Source organism: Alexandromys fortis, unplaced genomic scaffold (genome assembly GCF_014885135.2).
Source record: "Alexandromys fortis isolate MF-2015 unplaced genomic scaffold, M_Fortis_MF-2015_v1.1 scaffold_50, whole genome shotgun sequence".
Taxonomy (NCBI): Eukaryota; Metazoa; Chordata; class Mammalia; order Rodentia; family Cricetidae; genus Alexandromys; species Alexandromys fortis.
In genome coordinates this window covers 2,730,876-2,757,815 of record NW_026067932.1, presented here as the reverse complement: position 1 = coordinate 2,757,815, position 26,940 = coordinate 2,730,876, and the positions used below count along the sequence as shown (strand labels likewise).

Below are 26,940 nucleotides of genomic sequence, written 5' to 3'. Positions count from 1 at the left end.
GTTTGCCACTGTTATGAATCAGAATGTAAATATCCGATATGCACATGGTCTTGGGCGACCCTTGTGAAAGAGCTGTTGGACCCCCAAAGGGGCCTCGACCCATAGGTTGAGAACTGCTGCTCTGTGGCAAGGTCCTCTGCTCCTTTGGCTGGCTGCATTTTAAACTACTAGCTGCATGCTTTTCATTGTGGCCACACTGATACCACAGCGGATGCATACTCAATTTGCTCATAATTTAATGTATTTAGTAAGCTCTGTGTCAGTACCAGATTGCTGGGTGTGAGAGCTGCAGAGACCTTAAAGGCTGTGGAGTTCGGCCTCCCAGTTCCCTCTCCCAGGTTCCTAAGGTCTGAAGTTAACTATCGCACAGATCGCTGTTCCACCTATGTCGGTGTCTTCCTGAGGTTACTGTGTTGTGTCGCAATTCACGTTCTATTCTGCGAAAGACTGTCTTTATTGCTTTGCTCATTGTAGTGACGCAGACAACGTAAGGGAAGAGAACTTTAGTTCAATTCTGTACATCATGGCAGGGAAGCATGGCAGATGGGGCAGCTCGGCAGTGGCCTGAGCGTGAGGCCGCTGCCCCTCACATTTTGATAGATAGGAAGCAAAGAGTTGGGCTGGAAGCAGGGCCAGACTATAACTCTCAGAGACTCCTTAGCTTACCACACACACCAGCTGAGCCTCATCTCCCCAAATAGTGCCACCATCTAGGGACCAGCCGTTCAGCTCCCGTGTCCCAAACCATGGCAATAGCTTTGGTCAACAAGAACACAATACTGGTAAAACCTAAAAATGCCGACTCTTCCTTGGCAAGAGTTTCTGTTATCTCAAGGCTCCAGTCCCTCACCTGGAGCCCATCCACTTCCCTTAGTGTCAGTTAAATGAAGCGCAGCTGACTCTGTCCAAGAAGCCGTTTAATTAAAACCAGTCAGTGATGGAGAAGGAGGGGGCCGTTGAGCAATTCCTGTGTTTCTATAGCGTTTTTTTAGGTTAAAAGTATTGTCTCGAATGTTTTGTGTTCTTGAATGTGGTCCTTTCTAAGCTCTCATTAAAAAAAATAAACAAAAACAAAACAACAAAAACCACAGAATTATTCTTAGGATGGGAAGTCTTAGGGTCAGTTCCATTTCTGTGTTCTCTGCATGTAAAAACAAACAATCCTTCATCTTCCTGCCAGGGTAGCAACGAGTTACAGACAGTTTCACAGAAAGGGTTCTGAAGGGCAGAGAGCGGTAGACTTACAGCAACAGGAACTTTGTTGACCTACCAGCCAGAGAGAAACCATAGAACATTCTTCAGAATGTCAGCATCTCTTTAGATCTGGTTAGCAGTGGCTGGAGAGATGTCTCTGCAGTTAAGAGCACTGGCTGCTCTTCCAGAAGACCCAGGTTCAATTCTCAGCACCCACATGGCAGCTCACAGCTGTCTATAACCCCTGTTCCAGGGGGGTCTGACACCCTCACACAGACGCACAAGCAGATGAAACACGTGAGACAAAAATAAATAAATTAGATATAGTTAGCAAACAGGAAATTGGGGAATTTTTTTTTCTCAATTAAAGCGCTTTCAAGCAGGATTAAAGCCATCAGTTGGTCAAGGGAATTAATTGAATATGAATTGTCGTGTTTTATGTTTTCACGTGGAAAAGCAGAAGTTACATCACAACAGATACTCAACTACTTACCCAGTTCAATAGTGGCAAATTTCATGCTTGCTGTACATCTGTGTTTGTGCTTTGCACACACATGTGGGGATGTGTGTGTACATGTGTTGGCAATGAAAGCAATGGTCTTCTTGTTGCTCTTGGCTTTGGACTTGAACAAATAAAGTTTCTATCTTCCTAGAGTGCATTGGGTTCCGTATGTGGTGACCATTTTCAGCGCTTGCTCTGCACAAGGCCAGTTAAAGCATTCATAAGCACCGGTTCACTCTGACCTCACAGTTACCCTGTAGAATAGATACACTGTCCTCCTTTCACAAGTAAATTAAGGGGGGGGGGATAATTTATACAAAGTAACACAACATGGCAGAACTTCAGCTTGAATCAAGTTGGTTCGAATCAGAAATCTGTGCCTAAGGCTCTCGCTTATGCCACCACCTGGTCATTGACCGCTCCGTAGGACACTTGGCTGTGGAGTCCCAAGAAATCTGAGCTGCCTGGCCGCTGCGTGTGCTGTGAGTTGGCCCTGGCAGGCTGCTCCCTCTGTTTTGGAAATACAGTTAGCCCAACTATAGACTTGGGTTTTAAGATGGATCGTGATACAGTGTTTATCTTTAAAACCACAATTCACAGTGTCTTTTATTTCTCTGTGGATCCTTTCCTTGGACTATAAAGTGTTCCGAGAGCCCTCGCCTCCCTCTGAAACAAGCATCTCCAGTCTCTTTAATCTGCAGTACAGTGCAAGCAGGAATCCTGTGCTCGTCTGCGGCTGATGGCGAACATTTAGCGGCTGTGACAGTTGGGTTCTGAACTCAGCTGGAGGAGGAGGAGGGAGTTCCCGTCTGGCGTTATCAGTGGCTGAAACAGAAGTAGCCTGCATTTTTCATTCTGCAAGATATCTTGGGATTTAAGCTTCCCTTGTTAATATCAGGTTGAAAGCAGATCCAGCAATTGCCTTGTGGCACTGAGGACTGTCTTAAGTAAAACATTCTGTGTCCACGTATGTGGCCAGCCAGCGGCTCAGCACGGGCACTGGCTGTCAGCAACTGTGGTAGCAGCCAGGTAGATGGGGACTGCAACCACTTGCCAGCTTGATGACTCCACATAGGCCATGTCACTCTCTCCACCCACAAAATGAGAGTCTGAATTCTAGTCTCTTATCTGTTAGAGATATCTGGATAGATGGGTGGGTGGATTGGAGATGGATGGACAGACAGACAAGACAGACAAGCATAATCTGATAGTTTAAGGGGTGAGGAGTATGGCAATGTCAAGAGGGTCAAAACACTTGCCACCAACTCTGATGACCTGAGTTCAATCCTTTGGACCCATATGATCGGAGGAAAGAACCCATCGCTACAAGCTGCCGTCTGACTTCCACAGTGCTCTGGCATGTGCCCACACTAAATAGATAAATAAATAAATAAAAAGCACTAAATTGTCTTGGGCTTTCATCTTCAAGCCTCAGATCATAGGCAAGCACTTGAGCACTGAACTTCACTCAGCCCTAGGATACCTGTATTTTTTTAGGTCATACTCAATTGGATTATGCTTACTAAGAATCAAGGAACTCTACGTGGCACTATTTTCAATGACAGAGACGGAAGTGTATGTCTTTAGGGATATGTAATAATATGTCTAGTAGTATGATATCATCTATGTCATAATTCAAACTACTTGGGGTTTTCATCTGAAACATTTATCATTTCTTTTTTGGTAATAACATTCAAAATTCTCTCTCGTAGCTTTCACTGTAGGTTCCTGTACTGTTGCTATAATTGCTGTCTGGTAATAGAACACTATAACTCCTTCCTCTTATCTGGCTGTAACATTGTATCTATAAGCAGTCTCTCCCCATTCTCTCTTCTTCTGTCCTCTTTTTTCTAGTCATATGAACTCGGCTTTTTCAGAATTCTTTATATGAATGAACACACACATCTGATTTCCCATGTCTGTCTTATTTCACATAACACTGTTGTCTCTGGGTACATCCACATTGCTACCACATTTGACAGTCTTCCTGGTTCATTGGATAAGTTGAGGGTTTTCTAGTCAATACAAGACGGCCTCCTTATTACAAAGAGCAGATTGAATCAAAACGTATAGATGTGTTCGATATAGTAGGCACCTGTGTTTTCAGCATTAATTATAATAGTACCTCCAGGGAAATGCCGTTTAGGAAGGGAGAGGTCCTGCCTGACTTCATATTTTGTGCAATGTGACTCTTATTAGCATTTGGGGGCGCTAAAGAGACGGCTCAGAGATGAAGATCCATTCCCTGCTCTTGCAGAGGTCCTGAGTGTGTTCCTTACCAGCCAACCAGGCAGCTCGCTGTTGCCTATAGCCCCACTTTCAGGGAGTCCGACGCCCCTGGCTTCCTCGGGTTCTTGCATTCACATCTACATACCTACACACTGACACACTTACATCCACGGAATTAAAATTAAATCTTAAAAAATATCATTGGGTAGTTGACCACCCAAACACTATGAGGAGCAGAGGAGACCCATGGGAGTTGCTGGGTTCCTTTGTATCTGAGCGTGAACAATTCTCCAGTCCAGCTTGAAAGCCAGGCTGCCTTTCCAGCCAGGTCACACCCCCAGCCACAGGTTCTTCTTGATTTCATTGCAAGGAGCCGAACAAGTGTAAACAAGAGGACCAACTGGATGTCCCAGTTGGCTGTTTGTCAACCACTGATTCATTCCACAAACACAGAGGTTCTATTGAGGAAACAGTGTGGGCAGACAGGTGGCTCGTTAGCCAAGCCTTCTCCCCAGGGAGGCTTCCAAATGTTGAGGGAGCAAATGTTACACAAATACTTACCACACAAAGTAGAATAAACACTATAAAGAGGGCAGTTGCAAATTTGCGGTGAGGCACAACGCCGGGTCTCATCAGTTCCAGCTGGTCCTGAGGGTGGGAGCGGCTTCTCGGAAGAGTCAGTGTTAGATTTGCGCCTTGGAAGGTGAGTTAGGACGGGGGACATGGGAGGCCACGCTACGCTGGAGAGCCAGCACAGAAACAGGGAAATGCATCAAGTATTCAGGGCTGGGTGCTCGTCAGATACTCAGGAATGAGATGAAGGTTAAAGCCGAGCCATTGGTGAAGATCTCAGCTCTGTGTCTTTGAGCTGTAACCACGGTTATCTGCTGCCTCCCACGTTCAGACCCGTACGGTAGAGGTCGTGACGTGACGGCTGCTTATGGAGCTTGAGGACTCAATAGGTCTGTGTTCCACCCAGCCCAGCCTTATAGCAGTGGTCATACAGAGATCTGCTCCAGGTCCCACACAATGGGCGGCTGTGCTGTGGGGTGTGGCCAAGGCAGGAAGACCCTGCACAGACCTTCAGGTCCTCGATGCTGAAGGGCTGCGGACTGGTGCTACGTTTCTGTTATTCAGAAAGTTGACTTGAGCACAGATAGCTCCCAAGAGCTCTCACCATGCGTGTTTGGGGTAAAGGAGTCTGCGAATCAGCACTACAGGAGAAAGGGACAGGTCATAGAAGGCAGAAGTTCTACCCCCGGCCTGGTCGTATTCTGTCTGCCCATTGGCTAAAAGTTGTGAAGACCAGTTCGAGACTCTTTTACAGCTGCTTCCTCAGCTCCTCCTGGGGGTGCCTGTCTAGATAGAGGAGAGCAAGGCAGAGTGGGTGAGTCTCCAGACACCTTTGAGAGGCCTCAAGTTTGAGCCCAGGGCTTTTCATTTTATTCCTTCCCTAGATTCTGAGTCAGGGAGTAAAAGCTTCAGCACTCAATTGCTCTGGGTTTACTTCACCATCTCCCGAGAGGACCGGCAAGCCCTTCTCTCAGGACGTCTCTGAGTGCCAGGGCCTGAGGAGCGGAGGACCAGGTACTAGGTACTCAATTCCCTTCCCAGACTTTCTTGAGCTCCAGGGACATGGGTGTCTGGAGACTCTTCCTAGAAGCAGCTGCTGCAGGTGTTGCCCGTGAGCCTGTGCGGTTTCCAGTCTGTTCTTCACTGGAAACTGTGCTCTCTCTAAGGTCACCGCCGCTTTCCCTGCATGTCCTTCTAAGAGGGACAGTCCTCTTCCTCACTCCGACATCATTCTCCTGTATGTCTAGCACACAGGAAATCTCTACCAGGTCAGACGAATTTCATCCGCATAAATTAGTTTGTGCGAATTCAAAATGTGAGTTATGAGCCATTTTTGAAGAAATGTGTATTTTCCTGTGCATGTAATTCAAAGTAGATTAGCAGCGCGGGCTGGTAGAGGCTTAATGAGAAGATAATTATTTATAATTACAGTATCAAGTGTTTGTAAGCGCTTGAGGATGCTTGAAGAATTTGCCTTTGAGAGCCTTAAACGCTGCCTCACGCACCTTCCCCCACGGCATTAGCTTGTGGCGTCTATAGAGAAGGATGGAGCTGTCGAAGGCGTGTGTCCTCCCGCTGTGGCTCCAAATGGTCCTTACCTACAGAGTGGCAGGGCCTCCCTTCCGGGCATGAGGCAGTGCAACCTTGACACTCGGGAGATTCCTCTTCCAGTGATGTCAGGGAGGGAGCCAGGTGCTGGGAGGAAATGTTTTAGTGACAGTGTTGGTGCTGGGCCCTTGGGGCCAGTGCTGGACGTAGTGCGCTTTGTTGTCAGGTGGGGACAATCAGAAGAAATGTCCTTGTCCAATTGAATTGGAAACAGACATTGGACAAAGGTACTTCCCTAAAAATGTGTCCTTCTGGGTGCCACATAAGGTTCCTGAAGACTACTAGTTAGGGACATGTCGGGAGGGACTGGCCTTCTTCCAGAGAATGGAGGTATCAGGTCTTCTGAGCAGGTGTCTGTGTGAATGCAGCCATAGGTCTCTAGGAAAGGCTTGCCCAGGCTTTTTGTTTTTGGTGATGGGAGTTGTGTTTTGAGGTGCATTTGGCTCCATTAGCAAGAAAGCCAAGTGCAGCCATGTAGTGGTGACACATGGCCTTTAATTCCAGCACTCGGAAGGCAGAAGCAGGTGGATCTTTAAGTTTGAGGCTAACCTGTTCTACAGAGTGAGTTCCAGGGCAGCCAGGGCTACACAAAGAAACACTGTCGAGGGGGCAGCAGTGGGGGGCGGCAAATACTTGACGTTTATCTAGCTAAGTGTTCTAAGTTCTGTGTTCACAGCCTCACTAGACGGTTTTCAAGTGTGTGACAAGCCAGGAGGAAGGTGACCTAGTACAGTATACATTGCTGGTGGAAGGGAGGGAGAGCTCAGAGGCCACCGCACAGGAGAGGAACCTTGTCCTCCCTCCAGGCCTGCCTTGGGTTCCCTTCCCAGATGCCAGGGCCTCAGTGGCTGGTCACATGACACTCCCAAATCCCCTTTCTCCCCACCCACCTCCATCCCTTACTGTCCTCTCTTTCCCTTATACTTCTGTCCCAGTCTTTTCTCTTGGTGACCATAAATGTTTAGGTGTTGTTACCATAAAAGTAATAACCTTTTAGCCCTATAAAAGCATTTGGCTTAAACCACGGCTCGCTTTTTATGGCACGGATCCGACTTGAGGTTGGGACATGCCAGAGAGCCACACCAGGGCTCAGGAGGCCCTCTTACTGGAAGTGATAAGTGCAGAATTGGGGGTGAAGGGAGATCTTCTGACAGGATTCTCCCTGGAGCCCAGAGTCCACACAAGCCCAGGCGGTCATGTTTACAGCACCGTAGAGTTAAGTTTTCATGGCCAGCCTCGAGCATCTCATAAATCCAAGTTGAGATCCATAGGCTTCAAGAGACAATATATCTTTTTGGTAAGCTCAGTGTTCTCATAAAAGAGGGCTAGCGTTAAAGATAAGTGGACGCTTAAAAACCCTTAGCATTGTGCCTAATTCACACGGACTTACTCAGTCCTGTTAGGGAAGCAAGCTCTAGAGGAACAAGGCTCGAACTTGCTGTCCTGGCTCCTCTCTTGGTTAACAACACGTCCTGCTACCTACTTAACTTCTCCGTGCCTGGTTCCCTCATTTGCAAAATCATTATCACCAGTAGAATCTACCTCAGAGAGCAGTTCACAGATAAGCTCTTGTATCTGTCACTAAGGTGACTTTGTCCTTCTTTGGCTTGAAGCAGGACAATGCTTCCTTGTCCCCATGAGTCACAGAGGAGCATGACATGTGGAGCAAGTCCCTGGTGTGTGTCTCTGGGAGATGCGTAAGGAGCTAGCAGTGTACAACTCAGCAGCATCCCAGATGGGATCGGCTCTGGCAGGGCTCGGGTCCTACAGCTGACTTGAGCTGCTGGCATGAGCAAGAAATAGACCCTAAAAAAAGAGAAGTTGGGTAAGCGAGCAACTGAGATTTTGACATTGTTGCCATGGCAAAGCCTTGCATATTCTGACTGGCACACGGTAGGAACAGCCTTCACTCTAGACCGGAAATGCAGAAGTCAGCTTAGACAAGTTAAAAACAGTAAAATCACTAAGAGTGATGAGAAGCCAGGCCACAGACCCCTCCAAACTCTTAGGTTCTGACCATGCTGTCCCTTGTGGCCTGGGTGTAAACCCGCACCTTCAAGTACCCTGAAATACCCACTGTTGTGGAGGTAGTTGCCTGTTGGAAGGACCTGCCCCTTTCCTTGTATGTCAAATTCAGGCTGCCTTTCTATGGGCAGAGATCTATTGCGCTTGGCCTTGGGACTCAGTAGATGGTTACTAGCTGTCTGTTGATCTGACTAGATCCCTGCAAGTTCTGAGCTTCAGTTCAGGTCCCTTGGGGATCTTATAGACCACTGTCTGTTGTTAAAACAGAATGCTAACTTACAGAGAGATTTCTTTGGTCTATGATAATGGAGGGATCGGGTCCAAATAGCACCAGCATCCTGCTGGTGAACCCCAGTGACATCACAGCATGGCAGAGGAGCAGAAGGGGAATCTGACATGTGCAGAAGGGGCCAAGAATACGGGGTGGCCTTACCTTAACCACCTACTCCCGAGTAAGAAAATGGGCTTCTGTAAAGCCAGCGTGACCGTGACTGCCTCCATGACAGCCTTCCTCTCATGGCTGTGCCACCATAGCACTGGTACATGGACCTCTGGGGACTTCGGGGACAAGTTATGTTAGCCAGAGAGGGTACACAGAAGTTCACAGCCCCCTTCTCCTGCCGGCTTTGTCGCCTGGGTTCTCGGGGTGTCCCTTGCACATCTTGTTCTCTTCCTGTAGGGACCAGAGAGGTAAATAAATGCACAGCAGAAAAGCACCAAGCCCTGAGCTCACTCGTAAGGACCACATTGTGCCAGGACCCCGGGTGGCCGTGAGTTACCTGGGGACACTGCAGGAGGCCTGATTGGCTTCAGAGATGACTCAGGGCAGGTTTTGACGTCTGTCCAGAGCTTAGCCTTTCCTCAGCCTTTGTTCTAGAACATTGAGGTGACAGTGGAAATGTCTCTGCGGCCGGAAGAAAACACAATTAGAAATGGTATTTCGCAGGGATGCTTGGTGGTCTGCCTTTTATCCAAGTAATAACAGCCAGGTCGTTGTGGGAGAACGGGAAGAGTCAGCCATCCCTTTTCAAAAACAACCTCTCTTCCTGCCAAAACAATATTACGGCTGGCTTTATTTTTTAAATGGGATAATACAGAAGAAGCATGATGAAGAATGACCCCTTGTAGCCCCGTGTTGTAAAAATAGCCATTGGTAATACAATGGTGCCTGCTTTTCCCTCACATTTTGCATAAAAGTACGTTTTTAAATAATAGTGGGAAGATGACAGGAAACACTGACTGTGTGCCGGGTTCTGAAGCTCTTTGTTAATCATTTGTTCTTCACAGTGACTGGAGAACACGTGTGTGTGTGTGTGTGTGTGTGTGTGTGTGTATGTGTGTGTGAGGGGAGAACATTGAGTGTCTTGCTCACTTATTCCCCACTGTATTCTCCTGATGCAGGCTCTTCCACTCAACCTGAAACTAGGCTAGAAATCAGGAAGCCCCAGTCATCCCCGGGTCTCCACACTCTCCATGGCACGGGGGGTGGGGGGGGTTATATGTGTGTGCGCAGCCGTACCCTGCCTTTTTATGTGGGTGCTGGGGATTTGAACTCAGGTCCTCATGCTTGAACAGCAACCTTTACCCTCCCCAGCCCTTCTTGAAAGAATCTTTAAGTCCATTTCACAGAGGGGGAAACTGAGGCAAGGAGAGTCTTTTTCAACGGCGGTGTGGTCTACAAGGAGAGTGCGCCCTCAGTCTGGACTGTGCGGCCATTACCGGCTTTGATTTGCTGTGTGCTGTATTTCCTCAAATTATACGGCATTTACTCTGGTGTCTACCCCCCCCCCCATTCTACAGATCTACAGATTGGGTAATAGAGCATGTAGCTAGTAAATCAGTGCCGGGAAAAACCCGCATTCCCTCGTGCATGCAATCCATATCCATGCTGACTGCTGGTGGGCTGGGAACCTCTGACCTCCTCCCGCAGCCTGATTCTGAAAGCAGGTTGCACCATCCCCTGCCAGTTCCAGGATAAGCAATGCAGGGAGGGCTCAGCTGTCTTCCTTGTCTTCCTCGCGCATATGGCCTTGTCTCAGTTGACACCCAGGAAACCTGTGGGCATTGAGTGTCGAAAACCGGCTTCGACAGAACTCATAACGCTCCAGGGTAGGAGCATGAGGACTGTACTAAGCAAAAGGAACAGAGACATGGGAGAAATAAGAGACAGAAACACAGAACAGCATTGGAAGGGATGTTCAGTGAAAACGGAATTCCTCCTTTATTCTTCCACACTCCAAACGGGGAGGGAGGAGGCGACAGATATCATTAACATGACCCAAGGAATAGACTTGAATTCTCTGACCCTTGGTCCAGGTGGAGCAGATCCTCTACACCCAAAATACTAATTAACCACACCCTATGTCAGAATATCTCGTTTGCGGCCACGCCTGTTGACAACAACTTTGAGAGAGCAAAAATAAGCTCAAACTCTCTCACCTCCAGTCAAGGTAGAACGGGCTCACCTCTGTGTGTGCCCCGAAAATTGAGCAATGTGTACCTGGCCCTCAACTATCTCTGCAATGGTCAGGCTTTATATAAAAGATCAGAATGTGCACCCCCCCAAACAGTTGTGCCACTCTGCAAACGTGTTTAACTGAGACTTGCTGCAGGCAGTAAGATTGACTGACTTGAGCTTTAAGTGCTGTTGGCTCTCCCCAACCCAGAGTCTTGAGGACCTGCCAAGCATTGTTGAGACTTTAAAGTAAGGCAGAAGTCAGTTGGCCTCCTGGGGGTAAACACAGCTCTGTAGATAAGGTTGCCCCAGACCTATAGTCTTTAGGAGAACTGGGCCCATCGCCTTGGGACAACCTCAGTGACTGAACGGCCCAGAGGTGCCGAGAGCTGACGAAAGATGAGCTGGTTCAGTAAGAAAGACTTACCGATGCGTTTTCCCAGGTAAACCGTCTAACATTTCTCTTCAGACGTAGTGGGCGAATTCTCAAAAGAAGAATGTCACTTGTCTTTTAGATACTTATATAACTTAATGCAATCTTATCTGTGAATTCTAGGACAAGAGCAAGTGCCTACGAGTCATAAACAGGGTTGGGCAAAAAAAGAAAAAAAAAAGGCAAGAATATTGTGTAAATAGGTCAAACCAATGGACACTCTGTGAATTCCCCTGGAGGGAAAAACCATGTAGCTGTGGTTGACAGGGCCTGGAAGTGCTTCTGCTCTGCTTTAAACTCAATGCAGTTGCAGGGCACAGTGTGTTCACATTGTCAATGTTCGTCGTACTTCACATTGTCAATGTTCGTCGTACTTTACATACTGACATCTTTCCCGAGTGCAAGTTATACTTCGTTTAAAGACTGGAAGTAAGTTATACTTTGTTCAAAGACTGGAAGTCTTCATTTGGATTTGTGTATATCGTCACTCAGGGCTACTCAGGTTTCTTTTTAGTTGAATCTGTCTAGAACAATCTGGGTACTTGGAAATGGCTCTACCTGGAATTGTCAGGGCTGCATGGCCAGAACATCTGAGGCTGTGTTTTTTATTCTATGAATCGATGTCTTGAATGACTTCGGTGTAGACGCCTTGAAATAGAGAATGATGTCACCTTTAGCTGATCAGTTGTTGACAACCCTTTGTGAATAAAGGAAGTGCTGGCCAAGGCTGGGTACAGCTGTGACATCATCTCTCCAGTTTCACCCTCCGGCCGATGACTGGTGGTTAAAGTACAGGGATGAGCAATAAGGACAGGATTAAGTAGGACCACGCGATAAAAGGGCAATAAGAAGGCTCGCAGAAGGAAAGGGCTTCTACCGGCACTGAGGAAGCGTGGGGAAGAGGCATCTGAGTGGCTGTCAGAAGCACGGTAGGATCTTGATAAGAAGAAGATGAGTAGCAGAGGCTGTGAGAAAGTCTGTAGGATGCTCACTTTCTCCACTCACTGCCGATTGGCTCCCTTAGGATAAATGGCATCCTTCCAGTGCAACCGAGGTTTGAAAGGTGAGCTGGGGCCTCGCACCGACTGTGTGGTGTGGTTTCGATGGGGAGGGTCTTAGGAGGTTACAATCAGTCTGTTATCTCCTGCGAAATTCAGTTCCCGGCCTCATGGCTGCACAGCCCCATGAATTGCCCTGTGTGTCTAGGTTCAGTGTGTTTTTGTTGTTCTCTTGTGGACCCTTTGCTGTTCCAATTCAGTTATGAGCCACGGTTACACAGCTTCTGTGAGCTCGCTGTGACCACCCTTCTGGGACCTGACACTCCTTCTTCCTGACCAACCAAAGGCACAGTTCCTCTGTCCACTTCTTACAAGCATCTTGTTTTCGAGTCTCACAGTGGTTTGGCATTCATGTCCTTCCAGCCTGACTGGCGTGATCCTTCATGATCCTCTTTCCACCAGAGGAAGCAATGTGAAAGGGTCCGTTTCATGGCAACCGTGTGTAGGAAGAGAGGTCAAGAGAGAAAGAACACTAGCAAACTTGTGCAGGTTTGGTAGGAGGCCTCCCTGCTGACCTTTGCCTGCTGGCAGAATCGCTTCCTCCTGATAAGGCGCTGGGCAGGATTTAGGATGGTGGCAAAGATTTTATACTCAGTGTTGAAAGGGACCTGTATTGGGTCACTCAGACACTGTGAGGTCTGCCTGTTTAACTCCTTACTAACCTTTTGCTACTAGCTTACTGGTCCCTTCACAGTGTGGGCAGGGGTAACTTCCGCCAGCTATTTGCCTTATCTCCTGTTGGGTTCTGTCAAGATATTATTCTTATCACGGGAATATTGACGCAACATCTGAGATGTTCCCATTTAGATACTATGATTGGAGTTTCTGTTCAGACTCTGCAGTGGCTCGTTTTTCATCCTCTGAGGACAGTATCAGAGTAATAAGGTTTGAGGCAGCTTGGATGCAAACCCTGGCTCTGCAGCACTCGGTTTCTATGTGTGTGTAATCCCTACGGAAACATCAACAAACTTAGCTCACTGTCTGGTTTCAACCTTCCCTCTTAGACCACAAACATCTATCCCCGACCAAGATGCCCAGTGCTCCTTCATAGTCTTTGTCTGGACAGCCTGGGAGTGTAAAAGCAATGCCATGTTAGCTTTGTGTTATCATAGTGCTTCTCAGCCTGGGGGTCGCATATGAGACAGCCTTCTTAGCAGATATTTATATGACGATCCATAACAGTAGCAAAATTGCAGTTACGAGGCAGCAACAAAATAATTTTATGGTTGTGAGTCACCACGACGTGAGGAACTGTGTTAAAGGGCCGCAGCCTTAGGAAGGTTGAGAGCTGCTGTACTATCATCATCTGCTCACTTGTTTTAATCACTGGGGTTGTACTTTGGAGTTATTTGTCCCCATATAGAGATGCTGGTATATTATTCAGTTATCAAAGTTAATCATGCACCGTTCAGTTCTGTTGTATCTGCTTAATGGTTCTATTAGAAAAAAATAATTTTCTTGATGGATGTATCTGCTTAAGTTTTTTTTTTTTTCTTCTTCTTTCTTTTTCCCCCATCTGGTTAAATGGCTGGGTTCTGAATTAGAAGCCTTGCCCGTAGTAAAGTACACTGTGAGGAACAAGCCTCCCACATTACATCGGTTTTCTACCCTGGAAACCGACAGCTACCACACACAGATGGCAAATCAGATACACCGGAGGTAGGGCTTCACATCTAGGCTGTGTACAGCACACCGAAACTGAGGAAGGGATCGGGTTGACCTACCTTTGGAAGCTTGGGAGGATAGCACGGAGTGTCCATCCTGTGACACAAGCGCTTGGACAGTCTAGGACTTCACGTGTGTGCCACATGTGTGTGAACCAGTTCTGTCACACCGAATGTCGCCTCTGCTTCAGGTGTCTATGTTGTTTCTCTTCTTCCTTCAGGTAGAACGCCATGACATGAATACCCTCAGCCTCCCGCTGAACATTCGCCGAGGGGGCTCCGACACCAACCTCAACTTTGACGTCCCAGATGGTATCCTGGACTTCCACAAGGTCAAACTCAGCGCCGACAGCCTGAAACAAAAGATCCTAAAGGTGACGGAGCAGATCAAAATCGAGCAGACATCCCGCGATGGAAACGTTGCTGAGTACCTAAAACTTGTCAGCAGCGCGGACAAGCAGCAGGCCGGGCGGATCAAGCAGGTCTTCGAAAAGAAGAACCAGAAGTCGGCCCACTCGATCGCCCAGCTGCAGAAGAAGTTGGAGCAGTACCACCGAAAGCTGAGGGAGATTGAACAGAACGGGGCCTCTCGCAGCTCAAAGGAGATTTCTAAGGACAGCCTGAAGGAGATACACCACTCCCTGAAGGATGCCCACGTGAAATCTCGAACTGCTCCCCACTGCCTGGAAAGCAGTAAGTCGAGCATGCCGGGGGTATCCCTCACGCCCCCCGTGTTTGTCTTCAATAAGTCCAGAGAGTTTGCCAACTTGATCCGGAATAAGTTTGGCAGTGCGGACAACATCGCTCACTTGAAAAATTCCCTGGAGGAGTTCAGGCCCGAGGCCAGCACCAGGGCCTATGGAGGCAGCGCTACCATCGTGAACAAACCCAAGTACGGCAGCGATGACGAGTGTTCTAGCGGCACGTCAGGCTCGGCAGACAGCAATGGGAACCAGTCCTTCGGCCCCGGTGGGGCCAGCACACTGGACAGCCAGGGGAAGCTGGCCATGATCCTAGAGGCGCTGAGGGAGATCAAAGACACCCAAACCCAGCTGGCGGAGGACATTGAGGCGTTGAAGGTGCAGTTTAAGAGAGAGTATGGCTTCATCTCTCAGACTCTGCAAGAGGAGAGATACAGGTACGTAGCTCAGAGTGTTCCATTGGGATTCCTTTCGCAAACGCGAGTTACGAGCCAGAGAGGCTGTCTGCTCCAAAGTCGTGCGCTAATGAATGTGTTTGCAATAAATAGAGACGTGGGTGCAGAGACATTTAAAAATTGATAATCTTTTCCATCCTTCATAACTCTCAAGTTCCATGATTTCTGGCTCATGGCTGATAGTTAGAGGAAGACATTATATGCGTGGGTCTCTTAAAACACCATCAGCCAAGCTGTGACTCACGTGCATATTAAGACATTGATTCATCAGGCATCTGTGATGGTCTTAATTGTACTAGAGACTTGATTCCCTCCGTAATGCCAGTCAAGTGAATCTGTTTCAGTGGACAATGAGGTAGGTTTTTATTTGGTGTGTCAGCTTCAAATATCCGTATTTTGTTCACTAAACTTATGTTTTAGCTTTACACGGATTGGAGGGGTGGTTCAGTGGGTAAATGGCTTTGCTTGCCATGTAAGAGTGAACATGGAAGTCCAGATAGGTGGCACCCATGTAGAAAGTGAACTTGGCAGCGCAGGTCTGTAACCCCAGCACTGGGGGCCGTAGAGACAGGCAGAAAGCGCAGGTCTGTAACCCCAGCACTGGGGGCCATAGAGACAGGCAGACAGCACAGGTCTGTAACCCCAGCACTGGGCAAGAGTGGGCGCATAGAGACAACACAGACAGCGCAGGTCTATAACCGCAGCACTGGGGGCCGTAGAGACAGACAGATTCCTGGAACTTGCTGGCTGGCCAGCCTAGCCAGGTTCAGTGAAAGGCCCGATCTCAGCAAATAAAGTCAAGAACAACTAAGGAAAGCACCTGGCTTCAACCTCTGGCCTCCAAACACACCCACAGCACAGATATAAATATCTACACACACACACACACACACACACACACACACAAGCATTTTACTGTGAATGAGAAGCAATCCAAACCTTTTGGGGTCTCTCAGCTGCTTGTGAAAGTATGTGTTTTGTAGACTGGCATTTATATGTACACTGCTTCTTAATAAAGAGTGTAGATAATCAAATATGAGATTATTTGCCCCATTTTGCTCATGAAAAGATCCTCCCAAAACACCTCAGTCAAAATGGGCTAACGTCTAAGAATATAAAATGGATTGTGAATGTTCGTTACATACTGTAACAGTTAAGTTGTAAATCTAACTTACACACTGTTTTACTCTTGGTATATAATTTTTATGTCATACTTTAGAATGTGGCTCTTTTCTCGTTCTTATGAATCTTGATTGTGATGCCAAGATTTGAACCCAGGGCCTCATGTATCTTGTGTGTGCTGTACCACTGAGACGTATCACCAGCCCTGAAACCATTTTTTTAATTTTACATCTGTATCTTTGATTTCAGCGTGTTCTTCGCACAAGAACTGTGTTTCAAGCCACAGCTGGCCAAGAGTGCATTGACCTTAATTTCATCTAGATAGTTTGAGACAGAGTGTGTTTTGGATGTGTGTCTTATCCCAAATCACAAATAATCACTTTGTGTGAGTTTTGGGCCATCTTTGCTTTCACGTGTCCTGTGTTTTGTTTGTGAACCCGGTGTTACAGTCACTGGGTGCGTTGCCTAAGAAGCTTAAGAAGGCTTGCTTAGAACCATGATAACGTTTGGCACCCATGAAGCTAAACCTGAAGATAATCATTAAATCTGAATTAAGCCTTCACCTGCTTTTAAAAAAATGTTTCTATCAGATGACCTACATAAATATCTACCACTGGCCTGGACCGGTCATTCCAGGCTAAGACGGCCTCCCTAGATACTATCCCCTCTTTAAAGTAGGCAGGACAAAGTTTCAGATAAGACCCAAATCCTCTTCTCTGGGGTGGGTGTAAGAAAGGAGCTGTCTTTCTCTCGCTTTTGGGTTTTTGAATCTGCTATTCCATAAGCCATCTATAATTTGTGATTAATTTAGTTTTTTTTTAAGATTTATTTATTTTTATTTTGTATGTATGAGTATTTTGCCTGAATGTATATCTGTTCACCATGTATGTGCAGTGCCCATGAGGCCAGAAGAGGGCATCAGATCCCCTAGAACTAAAGTTACAAACAGTTGTGAGCTGCCACGTGAATGCTGGGTTTGAACCCCGGACCTCTGAAAGAGCAGCCAGTGCTCTTAACCACTGAGCCATCTCTCCAGCCCTTGGGGTTTAGTTATTTATTAGCGCGTAAAGTGAAGAGCTGAAAGGCATGTCAGGGTGTTTACTGTGAAGTGGCGGGATTGACCACGGGAATGGAAAACTTCATTCTTTTTCTCGTGGGCTGTGCGACCATGAGATCCCAGTTACTGGTGGGCAGGAGAATGAGAAGCCACTGCAAACGTGGCCAGTCCCGGCTTGTCCTTGCTGCACAGCCATCTCCTAGCTAGGGGCAGCTGCATCCTTTGCAAAATCTATCTGTCATCATGGCAGCTCTTCCAGGTGCTGGTCTGGCATGGGTGAAAAAAAATTAATTAAAATAAAAGTTTGATCTCAGTAAAGCCTCAGAAATGAGGACATACAGTTAGGACTGCAGAGACAAGCCAGGTGGTGCCTTTAATCCTAGCACTCGGGAGACAGAGGCAGGTGGATGTCTGTGAGTTCAAGGCCAGCCTGGTCTACAGAGTGAATGCCAGGACAAACTCCAAAGTTACATACAGAGAAACCCTGTGTCTTTAAAAAAAAAAAAAATCAAGACTGCAGAGACAGGTCCCTTCTAGAATTGGGATTCAGGGGTAACCAAAATAGACATACTCTTTCAGAAAGACAGTCCTCTGGGGGATAAAAACAAGCCATGTCCCCCTCAGACCAAAAAAAAAAAAAAAAGACATTTTTCTAGAACACACTGTTGGAATGCCTGTACAATGCGCTCATTTTGGCTCCTGTCTTTTCAAGGTATGAGAGGCTTGAGGACCAGCTTCACGACCTGACAGAGCTGCACCAGCATGAGACAGCCAACCTGAAGCAGGAGCTAGCCAGCGCAGAGGAGAAGGTGGCCTACCAGGCCTATGAACGCTCGAGGGACATCCAGGTATGGGCCCCTTCCCGGGTGAACCCTGGTGAAGGGTTTTCTTTTCCTGGCTTTAACTCATCAGGCAGACTAACTTGATACATTTCCCTTGTGCATGGGGAGCGAGATGTCTTCTCCACACGGACATTTCTCGTCCACCTCCTAGCCCTCCTGACATGTATTAACAGTGTTTCTGAGATAATTTACCCTGTGCTCCTGTTGCCTAACCCAGTTGGCAAGTAGTTATCGCTGGCCTAACTCCGACACCACCAAAATGTGATGAAATGTCCAGTGTTAGGCAGCCCCGCCTTCAGGCTTCCTGTGTAGGCCAGGGACGATCGAGAGCCGCCTTCCAGAGTACAGCTACCCCTGAAATCCAGTCCTGCTGCGCCCCACTAGCTGGGGTAGGAGGAGGGGGTGGGGGTGGCAGTCAGGCATTCTTGGGTAAACATGGGATTTGAGTCCCAGGTCTGTTATTTACCAGCTGTGGTTCTGAGCAAGCCTTGAGTCTCTTCTTTAAAGCAATTGATTTGTATGTTGTAAGAATGGCAAACGTTCGACTGCCAGCGTTTACCTAAGTACTGTATGGGTTTCTTCCTCCTCCTCCTCCCCCTCCTTCTCCTCCTCCCCCATGCCTGTTGTTTTCTTCTTCTTCTTCTTCTTCTTCTTCTTCTTCTTCTTCTTCTTCTTCTTCTTCTTCTTCTTCTTCTCCTCTTCCTCCTCCTCCTCCTCCTCCTTCTCCTTCTCCTCCTCCTCCCCCCTCCTCCCCCTTCTTCTTCTTCTTCTTCTATGTACTCAATAGCCCTTGGAGATTGCTTCTATTGTTGGCCTCTCTTCTCAGGTCTGGAGAACAAGGCACAAAGAGGCACCGTGACCTGAACAAGGCATGGCAAGTTGTCCCTTAGGACTGGCAGAGAAGGCTGGACTTAACAGGATAGGCAGGGCCCAGAAGGTTGACAGGAAGGGCTGAGTAGATCCACATAAAGTTTATGTCATAAGCAAAGGCCAACTGCGAGGCTTCCTCCCAGAGCCCCCAAGTGCTGTGAAACAACCCAAGAACAAACAGGGAGAGTCTCGCTCAGTCTCACGTTTTCAGACTTTCTCTGTAGTGGGTATATGAGCGTCAGGAAGGCCGTCCGCCCCCTGAATCCCACCCCACAGGGGAGAAGGCCGAAGCATAGAAGATGGCGTCTCTCCCCGCGGCGTGTGCTGCAATCCGGCTGCGTGCCTTGTATTCTGCTCTGGTGGAGGCTGTGATTGCTGATGCCAGAGGTCTGCTCGGACAGTTCTGGGAAGCAGGACTTCAGAGCTGACAGGAGACCTTGTCCCCGGAGAGCAGAGGACCCTGGCGGACTGGCTATTCTCTGAGTGAAGAGCCTCGGCATCTCCACTGACTGGCCTGGGGAACTGAGCTATCGTCTATAGAGTCACTCTATTTAAAACATATTTTATTACGTTTACTCGTGTGTGTGTGTGTGTGTGTGTGTGTGTGTGTGTGTGTGTGTATGTGTGTGTGTGTATGATACAGCATATGTATGATGATTACAGAACAACTCTGGGGTGTCAGTTCCTCTTTCTACCTGTGGTTCTCAGGAATCAAATTCAGTTCGTCAGAATTGGCAACAAGTGCTTTTAGCCACCGAGCCATCTCGCCAGCCCTGAGGCCATCCTACTTTAGAACAGGCCTGGGACATCCCGGGGTGGTGTCTAAATGTGTCGTTTCCTCACTTAGGAGACGGTTTGGGTTAACATTGTTCTCGTTTTTCTTAAGAAACTTATTCCAGGAGTGAGGAGGTCAGATCCAGGGAGGGGCTCCCCCAAAGGGAACTCTAACTTCAGAAGAGTTCATTTCAGCGTTTCCCAGCTCCGTCTCTAGTCAGAACTAGAAAGAGCATCGGGATAAATGACAAAGGTCGCAGAGGCTCAAAGCGGGCTCTACTACTCAGTCTCTGTGTGAGCCTGGCCAAGTCAGTGCCGCGTGCCTCCGACGCCTCGTCTTCAAAAAGTCCAGAAGATCAAATAGAATCAGATATTTATTGTACCAGAATCTTCGCCAGGCACATACTAAACAGCCAAGAAAGTTAATGCTGCTATTCCTTTTTATCTTCCTGTTGAGTAGCAACATGCCCCCAAAGGCTTTTAGCTATTGAACCTCTCCCGTTTCCCTTCATTGCTCATATCCTTGGTTCTTGTAAGTGGGCTCCCAACAGGGATGGGCTGCGGCAGTGCCTGTGGCGGGTGCCCACAGACCCACACAATTTCTGCTGTTCTTTTAGGTGATTGACCCTCCTGCCCCCTTTAAAGTCCTGAATATCCAGTTTAAACTACTGAAGAAAACCCCTTCCTCTGTCTTCATCTAAAACAAATTAAATACTGGACCAAGGATGTCCTAGCCATCGGCGGGGCTTATTATCTCTTGGTGCCGTGGACAGATGGCCTTGTAATTCACTTACCTAATTTTCTTGTATTTTTCTTTTAAGTAAAAAATCAGTAGCAGTTCTAAGATGAATTCTAAGATTAGTCTGAGGAGATGTGGACTTCTCTACCGTAAACTGAGTGAAAGAGCCGAAAATGACAACCCTCTGTCTTGGTCTCTCACCCTTTCATGCCATGCCTAAAATGGAGAAAAAAAAAAAAAAACCTGGGCCCCACAGCTGAAAGCAAGCCCTCCCTCCCGCACATGCCCCTTAGTGCCGACAGCCAGTGCCTTTTAAATGTGAAGAGCTGAAAAAGTTGTATCCTCTGGTCGGGAGCCTAGTATAATGAAAGTTGCTATAGTAACGGAGAACCCTGTTCTTTGGCCCAGAGAGTATATTCAAGCAGGAGAAAAGCAAATCGATGTTGGAGCCATTATACTTGCTTAAAGCCCGGAAAGGTGACTGGACCCAGCTGCACAAGCACATTGGGCAAATGATTGCAGCCGCGCTGGCGGAGGTGCTGGCAGGCCACACCGCCTCTCATGAGGTTCTTTGTTCTCCAGGGGCCCAGGCTTTCCTCTGGAAACTGACATCCTGGTCCTGGCAGCCAGCCAGGCTCTTCAGCCAGGATATGGCCCCTGCCACACACAACACTACTCTGTTCCGAGGTGGACTATGAGGGCAAGGTGGACTTAGCCCCTGTCTGGATGCAACCTATGTGCCTCCCAGCTGTGCAGGAAGGCTGGCGGGAGACTTGCTGGCTCAGGGAGGGCTGCCGAGACCTCTGAAACACATGGCCCATCTACAGGTGAAGAGCGGGGATGCTTAAAGTGTTTCCGGTGGTATATACTGCGTGGACAAAGTCCCCCAGCATTTTCAGAACCCGGAAGTAATCAGTTTGACCAGCTCCTTGTGCGAAGGCAGGAGAAGATGAATGAGCACGGGCTAAGCAAGTTTTGGGAACGTGTTATGATAAGAGGTGTCAGAGATGTGTATCTTTCAAAGGTCACTTGGGCTATTACAGGGAATGTGAGTTGTGGAACACAGGGGTGTGAAATTCACACATGTCAAAGCCCGGCAAGCAAGAGGTCATGGCTACTCTGGAATGGAGATTGTATGAGAGAAAAATGGATTAAGATAGATATTTGGGCACCGCATTGGTGGAGCCAGCTGATAGATGGACAAGAGACAAGTCAAGGGGTGCTCTTGAGCATCTGTCCTAAGAGTTAGCGGTGTTCAGACGCAGTTCCACCCCTTCTCCGTTTGTCCCCGAGAGTGCCCACAGATGCCCGTATTTTTATCACTTTATCTCCTATATAAATGTAGCAAAATAGGAATGGCAGGGTCTGATAGCGTGGGACTTTAACCTCAGATCCCAGCACTTGGGAAAGTTGAGGCAGGAGGATTAGAAATTTAAGTCCAGGTTGAGCTACTTCCCAAGAGACCTTGCACCAAAAATAAATAAAAGTGGATCACCATAACTGCTGACTTATGGTATTTTATGGTTGCATATATGTGTGTCCACTACCCATGACAGGGTAAAGGGAGTCTTGGGATTCCTGTCTCATACTTCTGTCTCTCACCATCAGTTTGGAGACTTGAAACCGCCTGGGCACTAGGTGTTGTGAGCCGGGGCTTCCAGCACATCTGGGCGTGTGTTCCCACAAGGCCTGCGATTCCAATGGTATTTGATTCCTTGCTGTCCTCTTGCCTGCAGGAAGCCCTGGAAACTTGCCAGACGCGCATCTCTAAGCTGGAATTGCATCAGCAGGAGCAGCAGACCCTGCAGACGGATGCCGTGAACGCCAAGGTGCTGCTGGGGAAATGCATCAACGTGGTTCTGGCCTTCATGACCGTCATCCTGGTGTGCGTGTCCACCCTGGCCAAGTTTGTCGCGCCCATGATGAAGAGCCGCTTCCACATCCTTGGCACCTTCTTCGCTGTGACTCTCCTGGCAATATTTTGTAAAAACTGGGACCATATTTTGTGTGCCATAGAGAGGATAATAATCCCGAGATGAGCCACTGGTTCCCGCCTTCACATCCTCTCAAGTTCTTATTTTGAAGAAAACTCTGTTGCAGACTACCAAATTCCTGAATGAACGGCTGTGCCAAAGACGGCAAGAAGGACTGAAGCCGTGTGCTGTAAATAATTAGCATCTCCTAACCCGGTAGCAGCTGCCAACGCGGTCCCTGTACGTGGTTAACACGAAACTGCCCCCAGAGTTCTCCCCACATCGCTCACGGCCTTAATCAGAGCAGATCTCCAGCCCACCTGGCTAGCTGGGCGCGGTAGAGCCCCATTCACTGAGCGCTTGGCACCAAGAGCGACCCAGAGGAACGGGCCTCTCTGTGTTTCCCATGAATCTCTGTCACATTGAGCTTTCGTGATTGCTAGCAGCTGTGTGCTCTCTGAGCCCCACAAACAGCAAGGATATGGCAGGACTTGGGGAAGTGAGGAAGCACAAGTTATCGGCAGTGTTGAGCTCTTGTTGTGAGGGGTGGGGTCTGTGGAAGCTCAGTCAGTCTCCCTGTGATCTATTCCACTTGTCCACGGGTGGCGCTGCGTCCTGTCATGTGCCCCGTGTTCACATTGGTCAATTGCTTATGTCCCTGTACCATGCAAATCTTATCGCTGCTTCTCCGGCAGAATCTGCCTAACCAGTAGCCCCGCACTTTATACCGTAGACACTAAAATTTACAAATGGGCTCACCTCTTCTGCCCAGGGAACCACACACCCGATTTCATCTCACCTGGCTAGCAAGGCCCTCCCCTCGGTGCGCTGGGCCCATGCTTTTGTCCAACTGCGGCTTTGATAGCGCTGGGTGCTGGGAGCATCCCTGGGAGGCTCACGCGCAATCTGGCGATGGTTAGCTGTGATAAATCCCCTTAGAGGATGGCATGCACTTTTCGTGATTCACTTCGCTCTCAGGTCTGCGGAGATCAGAGTCCAGGGAATGAAAACAAACGACACTTGTGTAGCCAGGTGTTATTTTCCTTGAAGACAACAAAATCAAACTTCATACATCATATGTGTGCCGAGGCTGGATCCTGGGGGCCTAAGAGGGATGCGAACTCTTGGTCTGATCAGTTGGTGGCTAGGCGAGTGGGAGCCCTTTACCCAGATGAAGTCAGGAGGGTCCACTTAGGGGCGTGAAGGGCAGCGAGAATTAAGTCCGTTGTTAAGCTTAGTTGCCGCCGTCTGTCTTGTAGGCACATAGTAGGACAAGTTCTGAGGTCACAGGATAAATGCACTGCCAGTGAGCAGAAAACATGTAAGAGCCGCTGCATTCGGTGGCTGCCGTTTACTGATGAAGCACAAAGAGGAGAGAGAAGGTTGTACGAGATGCTGCCAGCCAGTCCTGGTCCTCCCACCGCACCTGCCAAAGGTGTAGAGATGCCATTAAATGTTTACTTTCTTCCAGAAGATGCTCTCCAAGATCTACGGATCATCGCTTGCAAATGGCTGTTCTTAGGGACGCTCTTGGGGTGGTGGGGGTGCACAAAAGCGTGCGGCCGTTTAGTACAAGCCCAGCTTCTGTGAGTGGGACTCGTAAAACTCCAACCTTTGCCTCCCACTCCCAACTTTTAAATCAATAATTAGAAAATTCACAAAGTATTTAATCATCACCCTAACTGATTCCAGAGTTAAGCTTTTTAAAAAGTAATAACATCATATAGAGACTTGGAAACCAGGGATGGGGAGTTCCCAGCCCCACTCCCATCCATGACTGTGTCCTCATACAGGACAGATGGAGGTTTCTAGTCCAAGCAGGGAGAAAGAAAGAACTATGATCTTCCTTGATTCTTGTATTTTAATGGCCTGCTCCCTTACCTGGAGGCATCAGACTCCCTCTGTCTACACCTTGAAGCAAGCTGGGCCATGCCCATCCCCCATTGTCAATATTTCCCCATGGCCCCTACAACATGTCAGGGCCTGGGGTGGCTCTGAGTGCCGCTGGTAGTTTTTAGACACAGTATGAATCCAGCCTTGGAGGCTTAGTTAGGTCTGCAGGGGAACCCAGGGAGAGCAGGCTTGTTCTCATGCTGGCACACACCCCACCCCTGCAAGGCCTAGCAGGACTCTCTTGATTGACACTCTCAGACCGGTGAGGGAGTAGAGCAGGAAGTTAGAGCCAGCACACTCCATGCCCTTCGGTCTGAGCTCTGGGTAGAAACTGTCAGAAACCGGCACTGTCCTGAACTAATGGAGTGGGGGCGGTGGGCACCCAAATCATCATGGGACTCCTAAAGAATTCATTGAATTCCATTGGCTCCAACTAATTCTCAAATTGCCGTCTTTACCTGGGTATGCCCAGCCCATATGACACCCTTGCTTCGGTCTTACGGAAGGTTCATGAAGCGTTTTATTTTTTTAGGAAGATTGCAGAGTTCAAGGAGACTTTGATCGGGCAGTGCATCATTCTCTTAAGGGCTATAACCCCTCTTTTGCTCTCTTGAACACATAGCATACACACTGAAGAAATTAATTGTGTAAATACACAACTAGAGACAATGGCACAACTGTGACTTACCTTGGGACTGGGACTGATTCACAATTGAGTCAGCCAGTCTTGTTTTGCACTTTACGTTGGTAATAAACATCTCACGTATTTCTCGGGGGCAGGAGCCATTTGGGATGAGCAGGCAAGCACCTGCTCCTTTAAGGGACACTGGCGAGGCATTCCAGATGCTGGACTCTGGGTCTTTGGTGACATTATCACTATCGATCACCAGCGTCGTGATTACCGAGGACAAAACAGAACTTAAACACATTAAGAATGGCAAATATGAAAAATGGTCCCTCTGTGGGTTTTGAATTTTTTTGAGCTCATATTTTGTATATGATTAATCTGGAACAATCCCCCCCCAAAAAAAAAATTGACGTATCAATGAAAGTACTCTCGCTGATTTTTTTTTTTTTTTACTGTGAATACAGCAGCCCCCATCCCAAGCTCCTGGTTTGTGGATTAGTAGTGTTCAGGTCTTCTGACCCTGTCGGCTGCCATCATTCACATTAACACCCTGGCACTCTTGTTTTTTTACTGAAGGATTGCCCTCTGTGTGTACTAACTGCCCTGCCTCTGACAGCAGGCTTCAATACAGGTTGGAATGACCTGAGGGAGCTAGTTTGCCGTCCCCCCCCCCCAAGCAACTAATTACTTTTGTTCTTGGGGTTGAATTCGACATGCCAAATTATTTTGTGTTGTATGGGAATGTAGAGTGGGTGTTTTGTTGTTATTTTGCTTTAGTGTTGAATCCAGATCTAATGGTTTGGGTTTGGAAGAACACGTGTGCTTATTGAGAAGGATGAGTGTGGTTTAACAACCTAACTTGCATGTTTCCTTACTTTTGACCTTGGGCTGGGGAAATGACTACAGGTTTATGTGGAGAGAGGGTTCAGAGTTAGAAGGTAACTTTTAAGGGGGTCTAAATAGATTACAGAAAACAATCAGATTGGCCAGTTTGTATAGAAAATAAAGAGCTTTAAAAAAAATGTGTCAATGACAGGAACTGGGTAACTTGTTAGAAATAAAGCAAAAATTCTGTTTTCTGCCGTGGATTCGGTTCTCTGCTGAAAGAGGCCGGAAGAGGTGTGACACCTTGCGTGTTTGAGGGTGGTCTACATGTTGCCCTTCCCGTATATTTAAAGCATGTCCACTGTGTTTGTCCTAAAAGAAACATTTCAACTAATCGTGCTCCGTGTTTAAGATGCGCTGGGGCCGTAGCAGCAACCCTGACTGTCATGTCAGGGTTGCTGATCGTAAAACCTCCACAGCAGAATTCCCGTCTTGTGGGAATGCTACATAGTCCCGTATCTGCCGAAAATTGTAATTTCTCTGTAGATCTTCCCCCATGGTGATGTCACCAATGAATTCAAAGCAGGTGCCATTATTTTTTAAACACTTGATGTTTGCTTTGGTGTTGAATAAAAGAACTAGATTTCTTAAATTTTCACACTTGTCAGAGCCCATGTCTGTAGTGTGTGTGTTTGTGTGTGTGTGTGTGTGTGTGTGAGAGAGAGAGAGAGAGAGAGAGAGAGAGAGAGAGAGAGAGAGCATGCATGTGCACACACGTGTATGTAAAATAAATTTATAATAGACTCTTAAAAAGCAGCTTTAGATTTAAGGGAAAACTGAGCAAGCTATGTAAAGATATCTCTTGAATATCCTGCCTCTACTTACACACCCTCACTCCCCAGGATCAACATCCCCCACAAAGCAGTACCTTTTATTTTCAATGTGTATGCATGAGTGTTTTGCCTGCATAGATATGTACGTGTGCCTGGTGCACATAGAGGTCAGAAAGGCATGTCTGATCTCCTGGAACTGGAGTTACAGATGGCTGTAAGCTACCATGTGGGTGCCAGGTTTCAAACCCAAGTTCTCTGTTACAAGAACCACAGTGCTCTATACCACTGAACCAACTCTCCAGACCTCAGCATGGTACGTTTGGTACCAGCTGAGGAACCAGCATTGTTCCATCATAATCACCCAGAGTCATCATTCATATGAGGGATATTCTTGGTTTCATTCTATGGGGTTAAACAAATACATAAGGGCATATATTAATTGTTGTAGCATTATACACAATGGTTTCATTCCTCAAAACATCCTGTG

General features: G+C 47.7%; 1 protein-coding gene across 8 annotated transcripts in view; it reads left to right on the top strand.

Annotated features, from left to right (window-relative positions):
• Tmcc3 (transmembrane and coiled-coil domain family 3) overlaps nt 1–26,278 on the top strand; it is a 255,924-nt gene extending 229,646 nt beyond the window's left edge. For 5 of the 8 annotated variants that reach the window (XM_050145606.1, XM_050145604.1, XM_050145605.1 and 2 more), the window contains 3 exons: nt 13,963–14,879; nt 17,789–17,924; nt 22,038–26,278. In XM_050145606.1, coding sequence (XP_050001563.1) covers nt 13,963–14,879; nt 17,789–17,924; nt 22,038–22,340 — 1,356 coding nt within the window. In that variant the 3' untranslated portion in view covers nt 22,341–26,278. Of the gene's footprint in view, nt 1–10,899; nt 11,030–11,783; nt 12,083–13,962; nt 14,880–17,788; nt 17,925–22,037 lie in introns of those variants that run through there. The other 3 variants (XM_050145609.1, XM_050145608.1, XM_050145610.1) reach the window with 3 other exon arrangements.
• The last annotated feature ends 662 nt before the right edge of the window (nt 26,279–26,940 follow it).